At 48.9% G+C, this 17,355-nt stretch overlaps 1 protein-coding gene and 1 pseudogene across 4 annotated transcripts in view; one reads left to right on the forward strand and one right to left on the reverse strand.

Moving 5' to 3' along the window:
* CAMKK2 (calcium/calmodulin dependent protein kinase kinase 2) overlaps positions 1–17,355 on the forward strand; it is a 46,395-nt gene that overhangs the window by 14,710 nt on the left and 14,330 nt on the right. For all 4 annotated transcript variants that reach the window (XM_036353604.1, XM_036353602.1, XM_036353603.1 and 1 more), the window contains exons 3-12: positions 592–1,102; positions 4,982–5,029; positions 5,730–5,783; positions 6,782–6,833; positions 9,292–9,425; positions 10,284–10,320; positions 13,576–13,597; positions 13,739–13,827; positions 14,885–15,084; positions 16,102–16,155. In XM_036353604.1, the coding sequence (XP_036209497.1) occupies positions 656–1,102; positions 4,982–5,029; positions 5,730–5,783; positions 6,782–6,833; positions 9,292–9,425; positions 10,284–10,320; positions 13,576–13,597; positions 13,739–13,827; positions 14,885–15,084; positions 16,102–16,155 (1,137 nt within the window). In that variant the 5' untranslated portion in view covers positions 592–655. The remainder of the gene's footprint in view (positions 1–591; positions 1,103–4,981; positions 5,030–5,729; positions 5,784–6,781; positions 6,834–9,291; positions 9,426–10,283; positions 10,321–13,575; positions 13,598–13,738; positions 13,828–14,884; positions 15,085–16,101; positions 16,156–17,355) is intronic.
* Positions 8,648–8,739, reverse strand: LOC118678674 (annotated as a pseudogene).

A 17,355-nucleotide genomic window follows, 5' to 3' on the forward strand; every position in this document is an offset into this window, starting at 1 on the left:
GATTTGAAAGAATTGCTAATTAAAAAAAAAAAAAATTGTGAGATCTCATCTAACGTTCTGGGTTTAGGGCTTTTTTTGAAGAAAAAAAAAGGGGGGGAAACTGGGCAGGACTAGGCCCAGATTCCTGCTTAGCAATAGCTGGCTTGAGCTGGAAATAGCTGCCCCCTCTGTAGGGGACCTGCGTGCTCTATTTTGGGGTTTTCTCATACTTGGTTCCTTCTGAAATTGAGTTTGGAATTCTTTTTCTTTTTTTTAAATTATCGCCTGAGGATATGTTTTTATTGCTTTTTAGAAAGAGAGGAACATTGATCGGTTGTCTCCTGTATATGCCCAGACCGGGGATTGTATCCTCAACCTAGGTCTGTGCCCTGACCAAGAATCAAACTCACAACCTTTTGGTGGATGGGTTGGCACCCAACTAACGGAGCCTCCCGGCCAGGGTGAGTTTGGAATTCTTGCTTTATGTGTGAGGAGGGGCTTTTAAAGCAAGGACATGTGGAGTGTTCATTTCTGTGTAGACTCAGAGATGTCAACCCAGGCCCCAGCCTGGGCCAGCAGCAGGGTGGACGCTGACCCTTCCTCTCTCTGCAGGTGGCACCGCTGCTCATGGGACTGCCCCGGAGTGTCCTTGTCAGATGAGGCCCACGCATGCACCATGTCATCATGTGTCTCTAGTCAGCCCAGCAGTGACAGGGCCGCCCCCCAGGATGAGCTGGGGGGCGGGAGCAGCAGCAGCAGCAGCGAAGGCCAGAAGCCTTGCGAGGCCCTGCGGGGCCTCTCGTCCCTGAGCATCCGACTGGGCATGGAGTCCTTCATCGTGGTCACTGAGTGCGAGCCGGACTGCGCTGTGGACCACTGCCTGGCCCAGGACCCGCTCCTGGAGGCTGATGGCCCAGAAGGCCCCCTCGACGCTGGGTCCCAGGCCCGACCCCACCTCTCCAGTCGCAAGCTGTCCCTGCAGGAGCGGTCCCAGCTGGATGCGAATGGCCGCTGCATCCACCCGGCCCAACCCTCCTCACCCGTGGGCTCCCCGCAGTCCTCACCACGGCTGCCCCGGCGGCCCACCGTGGAGTCCCGCCACGTCTCCATCACTGGTATGCAGGTGCGTGAGTGACAGCTGGGCCCGGGGTCTCCATGTTAGATCTCCAGAACATTCCCAGTGCAACCGGCTGACTGGGGAGGTGACCCCAGAAAACCCAGGTGGGGAGGGAAGCGAGAGGGATGGAAGTCAGCTAAGGATGCAGTTATGGAGCTGGTTGCCAGGGGGGAACATGGGAGGCAGGTAGAACTAAGTCTGAGTTATCCCACCTGCCCTGAGTGTGAGCAGAGCATCTGGGGGCCAGAGAGACCCTCTCGCAAAGAGATGCATGTGCTGGTGGTTGGAAATCGTGTGGGGGGCTCTGAACTGGGGGTGGCAGGTCCCTGAGAGGCCTCATGGCCTTACAGCCTGGCCCCCCTGGCTGGGTGGTTTGCCGGCGCCAGGCACTGCGCTGTGTGTGCATTTCTCATCCGATCCTGCTGTGAACTGCTGGGAGGTAGATCAGGACTCATATCCCCACCAGGTTCACGGGCCCCCCGTGATCTGCCCCGTCTCTTCTCCTGCCCCATCTCCTGCCTTTCTGCTGGCGACTCACAGACCTCCATCCACACTCACTTCCTTATATTCTTCAGGTAGCCAAGCTCCTTCCCTTCCTTAGGCCCATAGCTTTGCCGTCTCCTCTGCTTGGAACTTCTCCCGTCTTTGCAAGGTCACCTCCATCTGACATCCAAGTCTCTACTCAAATGTCACCTCTGAAAGGCCCCAGACTACCCTCTCTAAGCAGCCTGTCCTTTTGCCCTGTTGACTCATCACCGTTATGTCTTGTGTTTGTTTAGTTGCTTATGGCCTGTCTCCCCCCAGCTAGAATGTAAGCTCCGTAGGGACGGTCTTGTTCCCCATTGTGTCCCCAGCGCTCACCTCACACGGTGCCTGGCACATAGTAGGAGCTTGAAAATGTTTGTTGAAGGAAGGAATGAATTTAATTGGGAGAAGCCTGGAAATCGGGAATGGCTTTTATAAAGGGGCTGATATTTAACTACATTTTGAGGGCCAGCACCCCAATCAAGATCACAGGCTTTGCCAGCACACCCAGCAATGCAGCCCTCTCCCCACTTCACTTTCCCACATAACCACTGACCTGGTGTTTTTGTTTATTTTAAAATATATTTTTATTGATTTCAGAGAGGAAGGGAGAGGGAGAGAGAAACATCAATGATGAGAGAGTCATTGATTGGCTGCCTCCTACATGCCCCCTACTGGGGATCGAGCCCGCAACCAGGGCATGTGCCCTTGACCGGAATCGAACCAAGGACCCTTCAGTCCACAGGCCGATGCTCTATCTACTGAGCCAAACTGGCTAGGGCCTACTGACCTGGTTTTTATCATCACAGTTTAATTTGCAAGTTCTAGGATTTTATGCAAGTGGAATTGTTTAAGCACGTAGTCTTTTTTAGCTTAGCTTCTTTCACAGTATAATGATGCTGAGGTTTGTCCACGCTGTTGCAGACACCAGTAGTTCCTTCCTTGTTATTGCTAAACAGAACTCCACTGTTCAGATATGCCCCAGCTTGTTGGACATTTGGGTCGTTTCCAGCTTTCGGCTTTTCCAAATAAAGCTGTCATTAACATTTGTACACAAGTCTTTGCCTGGATATGTGTTATCACTTTTCATGGGTAAAATGCCTAGGAGTAGAATGGCTGGACCATATGGTAAATGTATGTTAAGATATTGCCAAACTGTTTTTTTTTGTTTTTTTTAATATATTTTATTGAGTTTTTACAGAGAGGAAGGAAGAGAGATAGAGAGTCAGAAACATCGATGAGAGAGAAACATCGATCAGCCGCCTCCTGCACATCTCCCACTGGGGACGTGCCCGCAACCCAGGCACATGCCCCCGACCGGAATCGAACCCGGGACCCTTCAGTCCGCAGGCCGACGCTCTATCCACTGAGCCAAACCGGTTTCGGCTGTTTTCTTTTTTTAATATATATTTTATTGATTTCAGAGAGGAAGGGAAAGGTGGGGGGGGGGGGGAGAGGAGAGAGAGAGAGAGAGAAAAACATCAATGATGAGAGATAATCATTGATTGGCTGCCTTCTGCACGCCCCCTACTGGGGATCGAGCCCACAACCTCGGCATGTGCCCTGACTGGGAATTGAACCGGTGACCTCTTGGTTCATAGGTTGTCGCTCAACCACTGAGCAACACCAGCCAGGCCCCCAAAACTGTTTTCTAAAGAGGCTGCACTGCCCTAGCTGGTTTGGCTCAGTGTATAGAGCAGGGGTGGGCAAACGTTTTGACTCGAGGGCCACAATGGGTTCTTAAACTGGACCGGAGGGCCGGAACAAAAGCATGGATGGAGTGTTTGTGTGAACTGATATAAATTCAAAGTAAACATCATTACATAAAAGGGTACGGTCTTTTTTTTTTTTTTAGTTTTATTCATTTCAAACAGGCCGGATCCGGCCCGCGGGCCGTAGTTTGCCCACGGCTGGTATAGAGTGTCAGGCCTCAGACTGAAGGGTCCCAGGTTCGATTCTAGTACCTCAGTTGCAGGCTCAATTCCCGGGGCACATGCAGGAGACAGTCAATTAATGTGTCTCTCTCACATTGATCTCTCTCTCTCTCTCTCTCTCTCCCTTCCACCCCCCCGCCTCCCTTCCACTGTCTCTCAAAATCAATTGAAGAATATGCTTGGTGTGGATTAAAAAAATAAAGAGGCTGCACCATTTTAAATTCCCACCAGCAGTGTATGAAGGTTTTTTGTGCCCTAAATTCTTTGGTCAATCTTCTTGATTTTAACTAATCTATTGGGTGTGGTTTAAATTTCTATTTCTCCATTGATTAATGCTTCTTAGTCATTTGTATCTTTTTGGAGAAATTTTTTCCAAATCTTTTGCCTATTTTTATTTAAAAAAAAATATATCTTATTGATTTCAGAGAGGAAGGGAGAGGGAGAGAGATATAGAAACATCAATGATGAGAGAGAATCACTGGTCGGCTACCTCTTGCACGCCCCATATTGGGGATCGAGCCTGCAACCCAGCATGTGCTCTTGACTGGAATCGAACTCAGGACCATGCTCTATCCATTGAGCCAAACTGGCTAGGGCTCTTTCACCTATTTAAAAAAATATATTGGGTTGTCTTCTTATTAATGAGTTGTAAGAGTTCTTTATATATTCTGGATACCAGTCCGTTGTCTGATATATGCGTTGCAAATAGTTTCTTTTAGTGTGTGTCTTGCTGTTCATTTTCTTTAACAGTATCTCGAAGAGCAAAAGTTTTAATTTTGATGAAGTCCAGTTTATGATTTGTTTCCTTTTATGTTCTGTACTTTATATATATTCTCTAAGAAACCTTGTCCCAAGGGCACGTCTTGTATCATTTTACATTTCTATAGGACAACGTGGTCATGGATTACTTGTTTAATTTAAGCAAGTAATTTAAATTAATTTAAAGTGAACTTTTTATAAGTGGGTACAATCTTTTAAAAATGGCTATTAAGAGAGTCCAAACTGTTTGATTACGTATTTGCAGTGTACAAGAGCTGCTGTTAGAAGTCAGGACACTGGCCACCCCGCAGAGGAGCTGGTGGCTGGGGATGCTTCTGGGGGGCTGGGAATGCCCTCTTTCTTTCTTTTCTTTAAAATTTTAAAAAACATGTTTTTATTGATTTTAGAGAGAGAGAAAGGGAAAGGGAGAGAGAGATAGAAACACCCATGAGAGAGAAACATCAATTGGCTGCCTCCTGCCCTCCTGGGGATGGAGTCCACAACCCGGGCTTATGCCCTGACCTGGAATCGAACCAGCGACCTCCTGGTGCTTGGGTCGATGTTCAGTTCACTGAGCAACATCAGCTGGGCAATGCCCTCTTTCTTGATGTTTGTGACAGGTTTATCTAGTTGCAAACTTACAGTTCATGTTCTGTTTACTTTCCAGGATTGTGTTCAGCTGAACCAGTACACACTGAAGGATGAAATTGGAAAGGTAAGTATCCTAGGAGCCAGGATGTCTCAGATACTGTGTGTGTGTGTGGGGTGGGGGTGGGGGGGGGCAGCCATCAGAGCTGGGAGTGGGAGAGGAGTCCTTGGAGGCAAGGGTGCGGGCCAGGTTTTGGGATCAGGGTCTTATTTGTTTTTATATCATAATACTAATGTGTTTCTGCAGAAGCACAGAAAGTGTCCAGAGAAATCCCCTGTCACTACGGTGATAGTTATAGCATCCCCATGTTAGTGTTGCTTTATTCTCCCCCGAGGTACTCTCACACCTGTTTTTTGCTTTTGTTTCAGCCAATGGGCAGTATCGTTACAGGGGTCAAAAACTCACACGCCACTAGAAGGGGGTCAATGGGGGAAAGCAGGGGACATCTGTAATACTTTCAACAATAAAGATCGATTTTTAAAAAGCTCACATGCCAATAGAAGACGAATATAAATGAGCAGAGCAGCCTGGGTATGGCAGCCGGGAGAGGTGAGGTCTGTGGCAAACTAACATATGGCAGTGATTATTGGCTTCATACGGTCAGATGGTCTGAGGCTGGGAATCTAGATTCTTATACCCAGTCTTTCTGTTTTGGCAGCTAATTCAAACTGTCTAAAAACTATAGATCCAACAAAATGCAATTGCAGGGAAGATTTGGCAGATCATAATTCTTTATTGTGTGTCATGGTCATCTCCCTTTATCCAGGGCTCCTATGGCGTGGTCAAGTTGGCCTACAATGAAAACGACAACACCTACTATGTGAGTACTCACGTCCTTCTCCACCCCCATCCTTGTCCAAAGACAGAGACCTCCTTTTCTTATTTATTTATTCATTTTTTGTTAATCTTCACAAGAGGATATTTTTCCATTGACTTTTTAGAGAGAGGAGAGAGAGAGAGAGACATCAATGTGAGAGAGACACATCGATTGGTTGCCTCCCACCCGCGCCCTGACCAGGGCTGGAGATGGAACCTGCAATGGAGATATATTCCCTTCACCGGAATTGAACCTGGGATCTCTCAGTCTGTGGTCCAACGCTCTATCCACTGAGCCAAACAGGCTAAGACAAGACCTCCTTTTCAGCACTCAGCTTCCTGGAAGGTTTTCTTAGCTGTTGTGTCATTTTATTGTTAGGTCATGTCCATTTTGTGCATTAGGAAGGAAGTGGTATTTCTGTTTTACAAATGGGGACATAGGGAGGTGAAGGGATGGCTTAGGAAGAATGAATGAATGAATGAATGAATGAATGCAGCAGACGTCTCCTATCCTTACTCTGGGCTGCCATTTCTACATCCTCCATAGCCCTAAGAACCAGGAGGTAGTGAGCCAAACAGCCCTTGTAGCTGAGGCTTTGGAGTCAGTCCAGTGTGGGTTCACATCCTGCCTCTCTCGTGTGCCAACTGCGTGACCTTGAGCAAGTGGCATAACTGCTAAACCTCACTTTTCCCACGTGTCAAACAGCCAGTCCTGCCCCATCACCCCAGCTCACTCACGTCTGGTTCAGTGGCGGTGAAGCCCACGGCTTGTGCCCTTTTAGCTGGGGAAGCTGGCCTGGAGCCCTGGAAGCACCCTCAGGGCTGGAGGGACCCTGGGAGGCCACCCTCCACAGAACCTGCTGCTGCTTGACCCCCTCGGGTCACAACATTGTTCCCAAACAGCCAGGGAGCCAAGAGCTTGGGCAAGCCTAGCGAGGAGGGGACTCTCCCCGCCGCTCTCCTCTGCGCTTTCATCAGGTCGCGGGGTCTTTTCTCCCACAGGCGATGAAGGTGCTATCCAAAAAGAAGCTGATCCGACAGGCCGGCTTTCCACGTGAGTTTGGGGGGCCTTTCTCTTAGGTGCAGGGGCTGGGGCAACACAGAGACGGTCCCACTGAATGGTGTGCACTGGGCGGATACCCCAAAGACAGCGCTGGGCCTCCTACTGAGGTTTTGAAATTCATTTTCATTAATAAAAAGTATTTAACGTAATGTAGGTTACAAAGTCAAAAAAATCCATTAGAGGAAAAGTTTGTCATTTCCTCAAAAAGTTAAACATGGAGTTCCCATCTGCGCCGGCAGTTCCACGTCTAGGCGTCCGCCCAAGAGAATGAAAACGCACGTTCCCGCCAAAGCTTGTCCGTGAATGTCCGTAGAAGCACTATTTGTAATAGCCAGAAAGTGGAAACAACCCAAATGTCTGTCAACAGATGGATGGGTAAACGAAAGGTGGTCTAGCCAATGAAATACTACTCAGCCGTCAAAAGAAATAAGCACGATTCATACGGTCACACAGATGACCTTGAAAACATGACGCCGAGTGAAAGAAGCCAGACACAAAAAGGCCACGTGGCGTGTGATTCTACTTCTATGAAATGTCCAGAATAGGCACATCCATAGAGAAAGCAGATTGCTGGTTTCCTGGGGTTGGGTGTAAGGGGATTCAGGGAAGGCTGCTAATAGGTATGGGGTTGCGGGGGTGGAGAAGGGGGTATGAAAATGTTCTGGATTAGATGGTGGTGATGGTTGCACAACCTCACGAATGTACTAAAAACCATTGATTTACAGGTTTTGAAATGTTGAACTAAAAAAATTTAAGTACCATGAAGTATTGGAACTAGATCTACCGGAAAAGTACAGGAGGGCGTATAGTGGAGAACAGCGGTTCTTGCTGTACGCCTCCGCCTCCCTCAGGCAGCCCACTTCTCGCTCTTTGAGGAGCTGGTAATGGCGGCCTGTGGTCAGATGATAGAGCCGCATGTGAGTGTATCAGGCTGCTACCCCCCAGCATTGCTGGGCAGACTGTCAGCGTGGGCCACAAAGAGAACGTAGATAAGAGAAAACACAAACCTCATCCTATCACAGGACCCTGGTTTATCCTGCTCCTCTGAACTCTAAGTCAGATAATATCTTGTGCCATTACTTCTTGATTTATCCTTTTTTGTTGTTGTTAATCCTTACCTGGGGATATAGTTTCTATTTTTTTATTTTTATTTTTTAGAGAGAATAGAAGGGAGGGAGTGGCGGTGGCGGTGGCGGGGGGTGGGGGAGGAGAGGGAAGAGAGAGATTGGTTGGTTGCCTCCCGCGCACACCCTGACTGGCCCAAGGATAGAACCTTCAATCCAGGTACATACCCTTGACTGGGAATTGAACCCAAGACCCTTTGGTGCTCAGGCCAAAGCTCTAACCACTGAACCACCGGCCAGGGCCGATGTATCCATTTTTGCCATCTACCTCTGACTTCCTCTGAAGTCCTTTCCTAACCTCCCTTCCCCAACCAGCCAATGTAATGTTTAGCTCCTCTCTTGTTACCTACATTAGTCACTGCCCTCCTGTTCCAACAGGTGTAGCCAGTGCTTCCTGACTCCTTGCTTTGCAAGGGGAATTTGTTAGTGCCCTCCCTCCCTTTCCCTTCGAACTCCCCTTCACACCCCACTTCTGACACCTGTACCTTGCTTTCACTTTTCCAAACACGGTCACGTCCAGGTCTAGTTCTGTGACTCACGCTTAGATGCTGGCTTACATAGGGTGTGCAACATTATGAGTTTTAACCATGCCTCTTTCCAGCATTGTGGCCTTTTGACTGTCAGTCACCACAGGGCCAAGCACTGAACTATGGCATCATCTTTTTTTATTTTTTTCCCTAAAAAAATATGGAACGCTTCACGAATTTGCATGCCATCCTTGCACAGGGGCCATGCTAATCTTTTCTGTAGATGGTGGTGATGGTTGCACAACCTCACGAATGTACTAAAAACCATTGATTTACAGGTTTTGAAATGTTGAACTAAAAAAATTTAAGTACCATGAAGTATTGGAACTAAATCTACCGGAAAAGTACAGGAGGGCGTATAGTGGAGCACAATTTTAGTATATGTGCTGCCAAGGCGAGCACGTGGCATCATCTTTTTTTTTTTTTTTGTCTCATCGGCTCTTCCATCTTTTCCTATTTCTGACTTCATTTGCTATCTCTGGTGTTTCAAGAGTTAAGGAGATGAGGGGTAATGTGTTTGAGTCCCAGAGAGAGGAGCAGGGATTGACTCACCCTGATACGGTGAGATTGCCAAGCCAGACCCCAGCCTTCTCCTCTCCATCCCTCCGTGGACTCCTGACTCTCTCTGGAGCCTGGGATGGGAAGGAGGGGATTCACAGAAGGCTGAGCAACAGGACCGTGCTCCCAGCCTTGCTGATTTTCAGCAGCAGAAGAAACAGATGAGGAGGAGGCTGTGTGAAGCCCCTGGTGCCATCAGTCACTCCGTCCCGTCCCTAAGATGGTTTGTGTCTTCTCCAGGTCGCCCCCCGCCCCGAGGCACCCGGCCAGCCCCAGGGGGCTGCATCCAGCCCAGGGGCCCCATTGAGCAGGTGTACCAGGAAATTGCCATCCTCAAGAAGCTGGACCACCCCAACGTGGTGAAGCTGGTGGAGGTGAGGTGGGGCGGGGGGAGACAGACACCTAGGAGGTCTGGCTCTGTTATTACCCAAATGCCACACCGGTATTTTCCAGGGAGAGCCACGGACCTCTGACAGCTTATTGCAGGACTGAGTAGTAATTAGAAGAGAGGCATACTTTTACTTAAAAAAAAAAATACCTTTATTGATTTCAGAGAGGAAGGGAGAGGGAAATAGAGAGAGAAACATCAATGATGAGAATCATTGATTGTCTGTCTCCTGTGCACCCCCTACTAGGGATCAAGCCCACAACCCAGGCTTGTGCCCTGACCAGGAATCCAACCGTGATCTCCTGGCTCATAGGTTGACACTCAACCATTGAGCCACATGGGCCGGGCATAGTTTTACATTTTTGAAAATTTTTGTTGTAGTTAATGTCTGGCTTAAGAGAAGATGACTGGATTCTGGTATCTGCTACTTTCAACCTGTTGTGATATCATGTGTCATGCGGTTTCTGAAAAGGTGGAAATAGTGATCAGATGGAAGCAGAGGCCATGAGAGAAGGGGAGAGAGAGAAAGTGCTGTGGCCTGTCCAGGCTGGGAAGCATCATGTCCTGCTGGGGTTGGGGAGAAGGGGGACAGGATTTGAATTTTCACCTTGAGGACCCATTTAGTTGTCTCCCAGGAGACAGGTGGGGGTCTTATTCAACCTGAGACATTTCTCAGGGAGGAATTTTGCCCCCTCCTTTTTGAAACCTTTCTGGGTGTTTTAGACCCTTGAGAGTTTGGACCTTTGTGGTTGTGTTGGATGCTGCTTCCTCCCCATTCATATCTTTCTTCTCTCTTCCTCTCCCTGCTCCTGTCTCCGCCTGTTCCATGTGGCTGTGCCAACAGGTCCTGGATGACCCCAATGAGGACCATCTGTACATGGGTAAGACTTGAAACCCTTGCCTTCTGCCACCCTTGCTCAGGCAGCTGTGACTGCCAAAGCCGTGGCATACTCTTGAGGCAGCCCCTGCCCCTGCCATCTCCCTCCAAGGACAGCTTCTCCTTTCCCATTTCAGCTGGGCCCCACAGCGAGCCCCACAGAAAGCCGCGCCCCTGCTTTGAAGCAAGAGGTGGCAGGGAGTTCTTGCTGGGACTTTCTTTATCTGCATGTCCTATTCGTTCACTTGCAAATGTTTATTGAGCAACTACTATCTGCTGAGTACTATTCTAGGCACTGAGGATGCCGTGATGAGGAGGAAAGATGAGGCCCTACTCTTAGAAAGCTGACATTCTAGTTGGGGATGACAGTCAACACCTAAATAAGCTAGATAATCAACTTCACACAGATGCTCTGAAGAAGGTTAAATAGGGTGATAGAGAGAAAGATGGAGGGCCCACTTCAGATAGGAGCTAACCAGTAAGCACCTGATTGTCAAGGGTACGGCCGTTACATCTGGGGAAGAGCATTCCAGGAAGAGGGAACAGCAGGCACCAAGGCTGGTGGGAGCTTTGTGTGTTTGAACAAAAACGTGGCCGGGGCAGAGTAAACCAGAGAGAATAGGTGGGGGTGAGGGTGAAGGTGTGGGAGACCATGGTGGGGCATTTGGAGCCTTGGGGGGAAGGGCACAGAGGGCCTGGGCCCTGCACGTGGAAATGGAAGGACTTGGACGTGTCTTGAGAAGCCTCATTTTAAAAAAATGGTGAGGACCTTGGGCAGCTCTCAGTGTAAAGGCTGATGAAGGAAACGGGCAGGACTAGTTCAAAACTGAACAGCAGGCTGCTGGGCCCCTGAGTAGGTGATTGACAGGTCACATGTCCAGATAATGTTTGGCTTGGGTAGGCATTCATGAGAATGGTGCCCATAGGGTTTTTCACTTTAAAAATATTTGTTTTATTGATTTCAGAGAGGAAGGTAGAGGGGGAGAGAGAGAGAGAAACATCAATGATGAGAGAGAATCGTTGACCGACTGCCTCCTGCACGCCCCACATTGGGGATCGAGCCTGCAACCTGGCCATCGAGCTCACAGCTGGGCGTGTGCCCCGACCGGGAATGGAACCCTGAGCTCCTTGTTCCTGGGTTGATGCTCAACCATTGAGCCATACCAGCCGGTTGTTTTTCACTTGTTAAGGTGGTGGTGTGACAAGGAGCCAGGCTGACCTTTGGTATTTGATTCCAGTGGTTTTAGAAATCTTTCCAGGATAACCTGTGAGGCCCGTAGGGAGGTATCAACAAGGGTCCCGCGGCTGCAGGCCAGACCCCAAAGGGTGGAAGACATGACTAGCATTTCTAGAGGTTAGAAACGTCCCACCCACCGCTCAGCCGCAAGCGTGGTTCAACTGTGAGCGACTGAAAATAGACCTGTTTCAGCAGGCCAGCTTCCCCCACGCCAGCTGATTTATGGTGCTTGGGTGGGAGGGAGGGAGGCGCAGAAATTCATGAGGCAGTTCTTGAGAGTTGAGACTTACATAACCGAGGCAGGCAAGGCCAGAGCTGGGGGACCCGCGCTCCTGTCTGTGGCTTTATCTTCAGTGCTGCTGCCTAGGCTTTTAGCCACAGTCTGAAGCCAGGGCGGAGCTGCCCTATCTCTGTTTTGCTCGATGCTGGTTGATGAACTTAAAAGATAGGAAGGGGCCCTGGGGGAGGCAAGTTCCTTTTCTGGGTCGAACTTTTAAGCCTTGCTTTTGTCTGAGGCTTTGGCCCTTTATCCTCGGCCACCTCAGCCCTTGGAGAGCTTTGAAAAACTTTTTGGTTTCTTCCATACATTGACTCCGATGTGGGTAGGATGATTCTAGAACAACAGACAATTCCATCCCTACTTGATTTTGAAACTCGCTATGCTGTGTTTTCACTTCCTAAAGTACAGCTTCGTATTCCCAGTTCTGTTTGTCCAAGCAGAACAAAATTAAAATAAGTATACCACGTCACTCAGTAATTCCATTCCAGGGTATATACTCAAAAGAACTGAAAGTAGTTATCCATATAAATACTTGTACACGAATGTTCACAGCAGCATTAGTCACACCAGCCAAAGAGTAGAAGCAGCCCAAATGTCCATCCGTTGATGAATGGATAAACACAATGTCATCTGTCCACACAATGGAATAGTATGCAGCCATGAAAAGTAACTGAGTATTGATAAATGCTACAACATGGATGAAAACATTGTGCTGAGTGACAAAGCCAGATGCAAAAAGTCACTGTTGTAGGACTCCCTATGTTGGAAATGTCCAGAATAGGCAAATCCGTAGAGACAATGCAGATTAGTAGTTGCCAGGGGCAGTTTCCATATACCCTGGGCTGGGAAGAAATTGACACGGTATGAAGCCTGTGCATGCGTGTCCTATGTGAATGTGAGTTCAGAAGGGCTCTGTTAGGTAGCTCTCGAAGTCCTGGTTTGAATTGAGAGTCAGGAAGGGTCCGAGAGCCATCTGCCCAGAGTGTTGAGTTGGAGCAATTTTACCAACTATTCTTGGTCTGTAACCTGACACAGCCCAGCAGCTTGGAGAACTGGGGAGGGGCTGTTGAAACCTGTTCATGCTAGTTTCTTTCTTGAATCAAAACATTCCTAGCGTTTTTAAGACCCCTGGGGCTATTCTTTGGGCTTAAGTAAATCAACATTGGGATTGCGTCCCTTTAGACCAGTGGTTCTCAACCTTCCTAATGCCGCGACCCTTTAATACAGTTCCTCATGTTGTGGTGACCCCCAATTTCATTGTTACAAATTGGATATAATTAAAGCATAGTGATTCGTCACAAAAACAATATGTAATTATATATGTGTTTTCCGATGGTCTTAGGCGACCCCTGTGAAAGGGTCGTTCGACCTCCAAAGGGGTCTCGACCCACAGGTTGAGAACCGCTGCTTTAGACTGACACAGTTTAGCATCAGTCATCTCCCTGGGACCCCGCCTGTCTCCTGTCTCCCTACTTTGTTTTCTCTGGGTATCTGATGGGTAGACCTACAGCCAGGTTGGGATCCTAGGACATCAGAAATCTCTGACCCTTAGCTTCCCGATGGGAACACAGAAAAGGAGGACATAGAGCTGCTTGGTTTAGTGGGCTGTTTCTCGCTCCAATCCCACTGTTAGTTTCCGTGCTTCTTGGTGCTTTTAGGGGCGGTTGGGAGGAGAGGCTGATGGCGAGGAAGATGGATTTCCAGTTTCCAATGTAACCATTTCCCCCTTCTCTTCCCTGCAGTGTTTGAACTGGTCAACCAAGGGTGAGTGTCCCCAGCCCTGGCCGGGCTGCTGCCCAAACTTCTTGGGCTTGTGAAGCGGAGCGAGGTGATGCTGGGCTCTGCAATGAGAGAAAGCAAAGGCTGGTGTCGGTTCTGCTTCTCATGCGTGTGTCGACCTTTCAGGCCTGTGATGGAAGTGCCCACCCTCAAACCGCTCTCTGAAGACCAGGCCCGTTTCTACTTCCAGGATCTGATCAAAGGCATTGAGTACTGTAAGTGGGGCCTGTGAGAGGAGCCTCTCCCAGGGGTTGGGCAGGAAATGGGGAGTTTCTTATTTTCCTCCTAGAGCTCAAGGAGGTGGGCGGGAAACAGAATTGTCTGAGATGCAGAGCCAGGGGAAGCTGCAGAGAACCCGCCTGTGGCCCTGCCGCTGGCAGCAGAAACTCTATTCCTGCCACCCAGGAAAATCAGGAGCAATGGCAAGAGTGTCCTGGCAGGGGCTCTACTTCTATTGTCCCTTATGCTCAACAACCCTGAGAGGGGGATCCAGTTTATCTCCTGGGACCTTTGTTTTCTCATCTGTAAAATGGGAATAAAGTGTCTCTCATCAGGGAAGTAGTTAACACAGGGCTAGGCCCCAGACTCGACATTCAACATAGGAAGCTGCTCCTCCTATCCCCATGTCATCGTCGTCATCGTCGTCGTCATCATCCTCCTCCTCCTCACCCCCACCACAGAAATGCAGTTGGGTCTTCCAGACTATAGGATTGGCCTCCCCTGTGGGCTGACGTCCGGGCAGGAGCAGTTAGCCAAGTCCCCAGTCTTGCTTCATGGTTCACACTTCAAATCGACCTGCTCTCGTCATTGCTGGTTTGGTGAGCAGGTTGAGTGTAGATTTGTGACAGTCGAGTTAATGAAAATATATTCATTCAAAGGAGACATATGTAATACTCTTTGTAATACTTTAACCAATAAAACAAAATTTAAATAAGAAAGAAAAAAAGGAAATATATTCATTCAACTGTCACAAATCTTGATTCTTGAAGCTGGGAGCCAAGCTCCACAAAAACTCTCCATGCTCTGTCACTGGGCGACTTAGTTCCTAATTGCTATTGGCAGTTGGTGCTTCCCTCTTCCTTTTGGAGGACGGGGGAACGTCATTGGAGCCCCTCTTTTCAGTGCTGTGAGAGAGGGAGGGTAGGAGGGGATGGAGCTGTGGGAGAGCAGAGGGTCCAGCCTGTCTCCATCTCTGGGCTGTGTGGGCCACGTGGAACTCCTCATGTGGTTTTCTTGCACCCTCTCTCCCATCTGGTGTCTACCCGCTTTCAGTACACTACCAGAAGATCATCCACCGGGACATCAAACCTTCCAACCTCTTGGTCGGAGAAGATGGGCACATTAAGATTGCGGACTTCGGCGTGAGCAACGAGTTCAAGGGCAGCGATGCGCTCCTCTCTAACACTGTGGGCACACCTGCCTTCATGGCACCCGAGTCCCTCTCCGAGACCCGGAAAATCTTCTCTGGGAAGGTAGGTTTGGACCTGCCGGAGATGCTGAGTTCTGCCTTATTCGGGTCCTCTCAGTTATAAGTGGCAAGAAATCCAACTCATTGTGGCTGAAACAGTGAATCTGTTAAATCACGTAGATGAGCGGGGTGCATTCGGCTTCGGGAGGTGGTTAGATGCAGAGATTCAAATCGGGATCCATCTCTCCATCTTAGGTCTGTTTTCTGGAATTGGTTCCCCCCCCGCCCCCCCCCCCCCCCCCCCCCGTCCCCCTCCAGGTTGGTTGGCCACCAGCAGCTCCAGGCTACTTGCTATCCCTTTACCAACCTCAGTAGAAAGACTGTTGGTCTTCTGAAGAGCTCGAGCAAAAATCCTGGGATTGGCTCTGATTGGCCCAGCATGGGTCATGTGCCCATCCTTGACCCAGTCACTGGCTGAGGGAAGTGGTGCTCTCATTGGTCAGTCCTGGGTCATGTGCCCATCCTTGACCCAGTCACTGGCTGAGGGAAGTGGTGCTCTCATTGGTCAGTCCTGGGTCATGTGCCCATCCTTGACCCAGTCACTGGCTGAGGGAAGTGGTGCTCTCATTGGTCAGTCCTGGGTCATGTGCCCATCCTTGACCCAGTCACTGGCTGAGGGAAGTGGTGCTCTCATTGGTCAGTCCTGGGTCATGTGCCCATCCTTGACCCAGTCACTGGCTGGGGGAAGTGGTGCTCTCATTGGTCAGTCCTGGGTCATGTGCCCATCCTTGACCCAGTCACTGGCTGGGGGAAGTGGTGCTCTCATTGGTCAGTCCTGGGTCATGTGCCCATCCTTGACCCAGTCACTGGCTGGGGGAAGTGGTGCTCTCATTGGTCAGTCCTGGGTCATGTGCCTGCCCAGAGGCTGGGGGCAGGATCGGCCCCACCTCACCTCCAGGGACTGAGTCCAGGAGAGGTGGTTCCCCGAAGGAAAGCTGGAGGAGTTGAGGCTGGACAGGCAGAGTGGTAGGTGCCCTTGACCACCGTGGTCCCCTCACACGAAGCTCCTTTTTTCTTGCAGGCCTTGGATGTGTGGGCCATGGGTGTGACACTCTACTGCTTTGTGTTTGGCCAGGTAACAGGGTGGGGGTGTCCTGCCTCCTGAGTGTGGCTGGTTTTTATTTCCACAGTTAGATCTGAATATGAAAAAGGATGCCTTCCCAAATGTACATGATCTAGTATATGATAGTCATATCTGTGAACACATGAGCTTCTAAAACAGAAGGATTGGCAGAGGCGCTTAGAGGTTGTAAATAATTGATGGATTTAGGGCAAGGACAGCATTGCTGTACTCTCCCCACTGATCAGTGACTGCACTTTTTCTCCCGAGCCCGCTACTGCTTTGATGTTCTCAACAGTGTTCCTAGAAGCTGTTTGTTGTAGGCATAGAATTGGAGTGGAAGTTAAAGTCCATTTGGCATTTTTAATTTAGGGAATACTGTTTTTTCTTTTCTTTCTTTTTTTATTTTGCTCTTTTTTTTTTTATAGTATTGATATTTAGGGGCTTCTATTTTTAAAAAATACGTTTTTATTGATTTTTAGAGAGAAAGGAAAGGAGAGGGGGGAGAGAGAAACATCAATGTGAGAGAGGAACATTGACCAGCTGCCTCCTGACACACCCTGACCAGGGATCAGGCCTGCAACCTAAGCACATGCCTTGACGGAATCAAACTGGCAACCAGACTGGCAACCTTTTGGTGCACAGGACAACGCCCAACCAACTGAGCCACACCAGCCAGGGCTAGGGGCTTCTATTTTTAACTCTGAAGTTCAGATTGATTATGTGAGCCGTAAAAGCATGGATTTTCCCGCTTCGTGAGTTTGTGTTCCTGTTGAGGAAAACTTAAGAAACTGGCCCTGTGAGGACATAAAGGGGTTTGTAATCTCCTTCCCTAACCCCAACATTTGATCAGAAAGTTTCAGTTACATAAAAAAGTTGAAAGAATTGTACAGTAAACACCCATGCAGCCGCCACCTGGATTCTACCATAAAGAATCTTGCTACTGTATCACCTGTCTATCCATCCTCAGCCTGTCTTATTTTTTTACATATTTCAGAGTTAGCAACATCTCTGCACTTGTAAATGTTTCAGGGTGCAATCATTAGGTAGAGCTCACTATTTATTAGTGCTCCTCCCCCCGGACCCCCTCCCCTTTTTTTGTTTGTTTTTTGGTAAAATTGACATACAGTGAGATGTACACATCTTACGTGTACTATTGAATGAGCTTGTCAAATATACACCTGTGTAATCCAAACTGCTCTCTCAGGTTAGTGC

This window comes from Myotis myotis, unplaced genomic scaffold, assembly GCF_014108235.1.
Source record: "Myotis myotis isolate mMyoMyo1 unplaced genomic scaffold, mMyoMyo1.p scaffold_m19_p_20, whole genome shotgun sequence".
NCBI lineage: Eukaryota > Metazoa > Chordata > Mammalia > Chiroptera > Vespertilionidae > Myotis > Myotis myotis.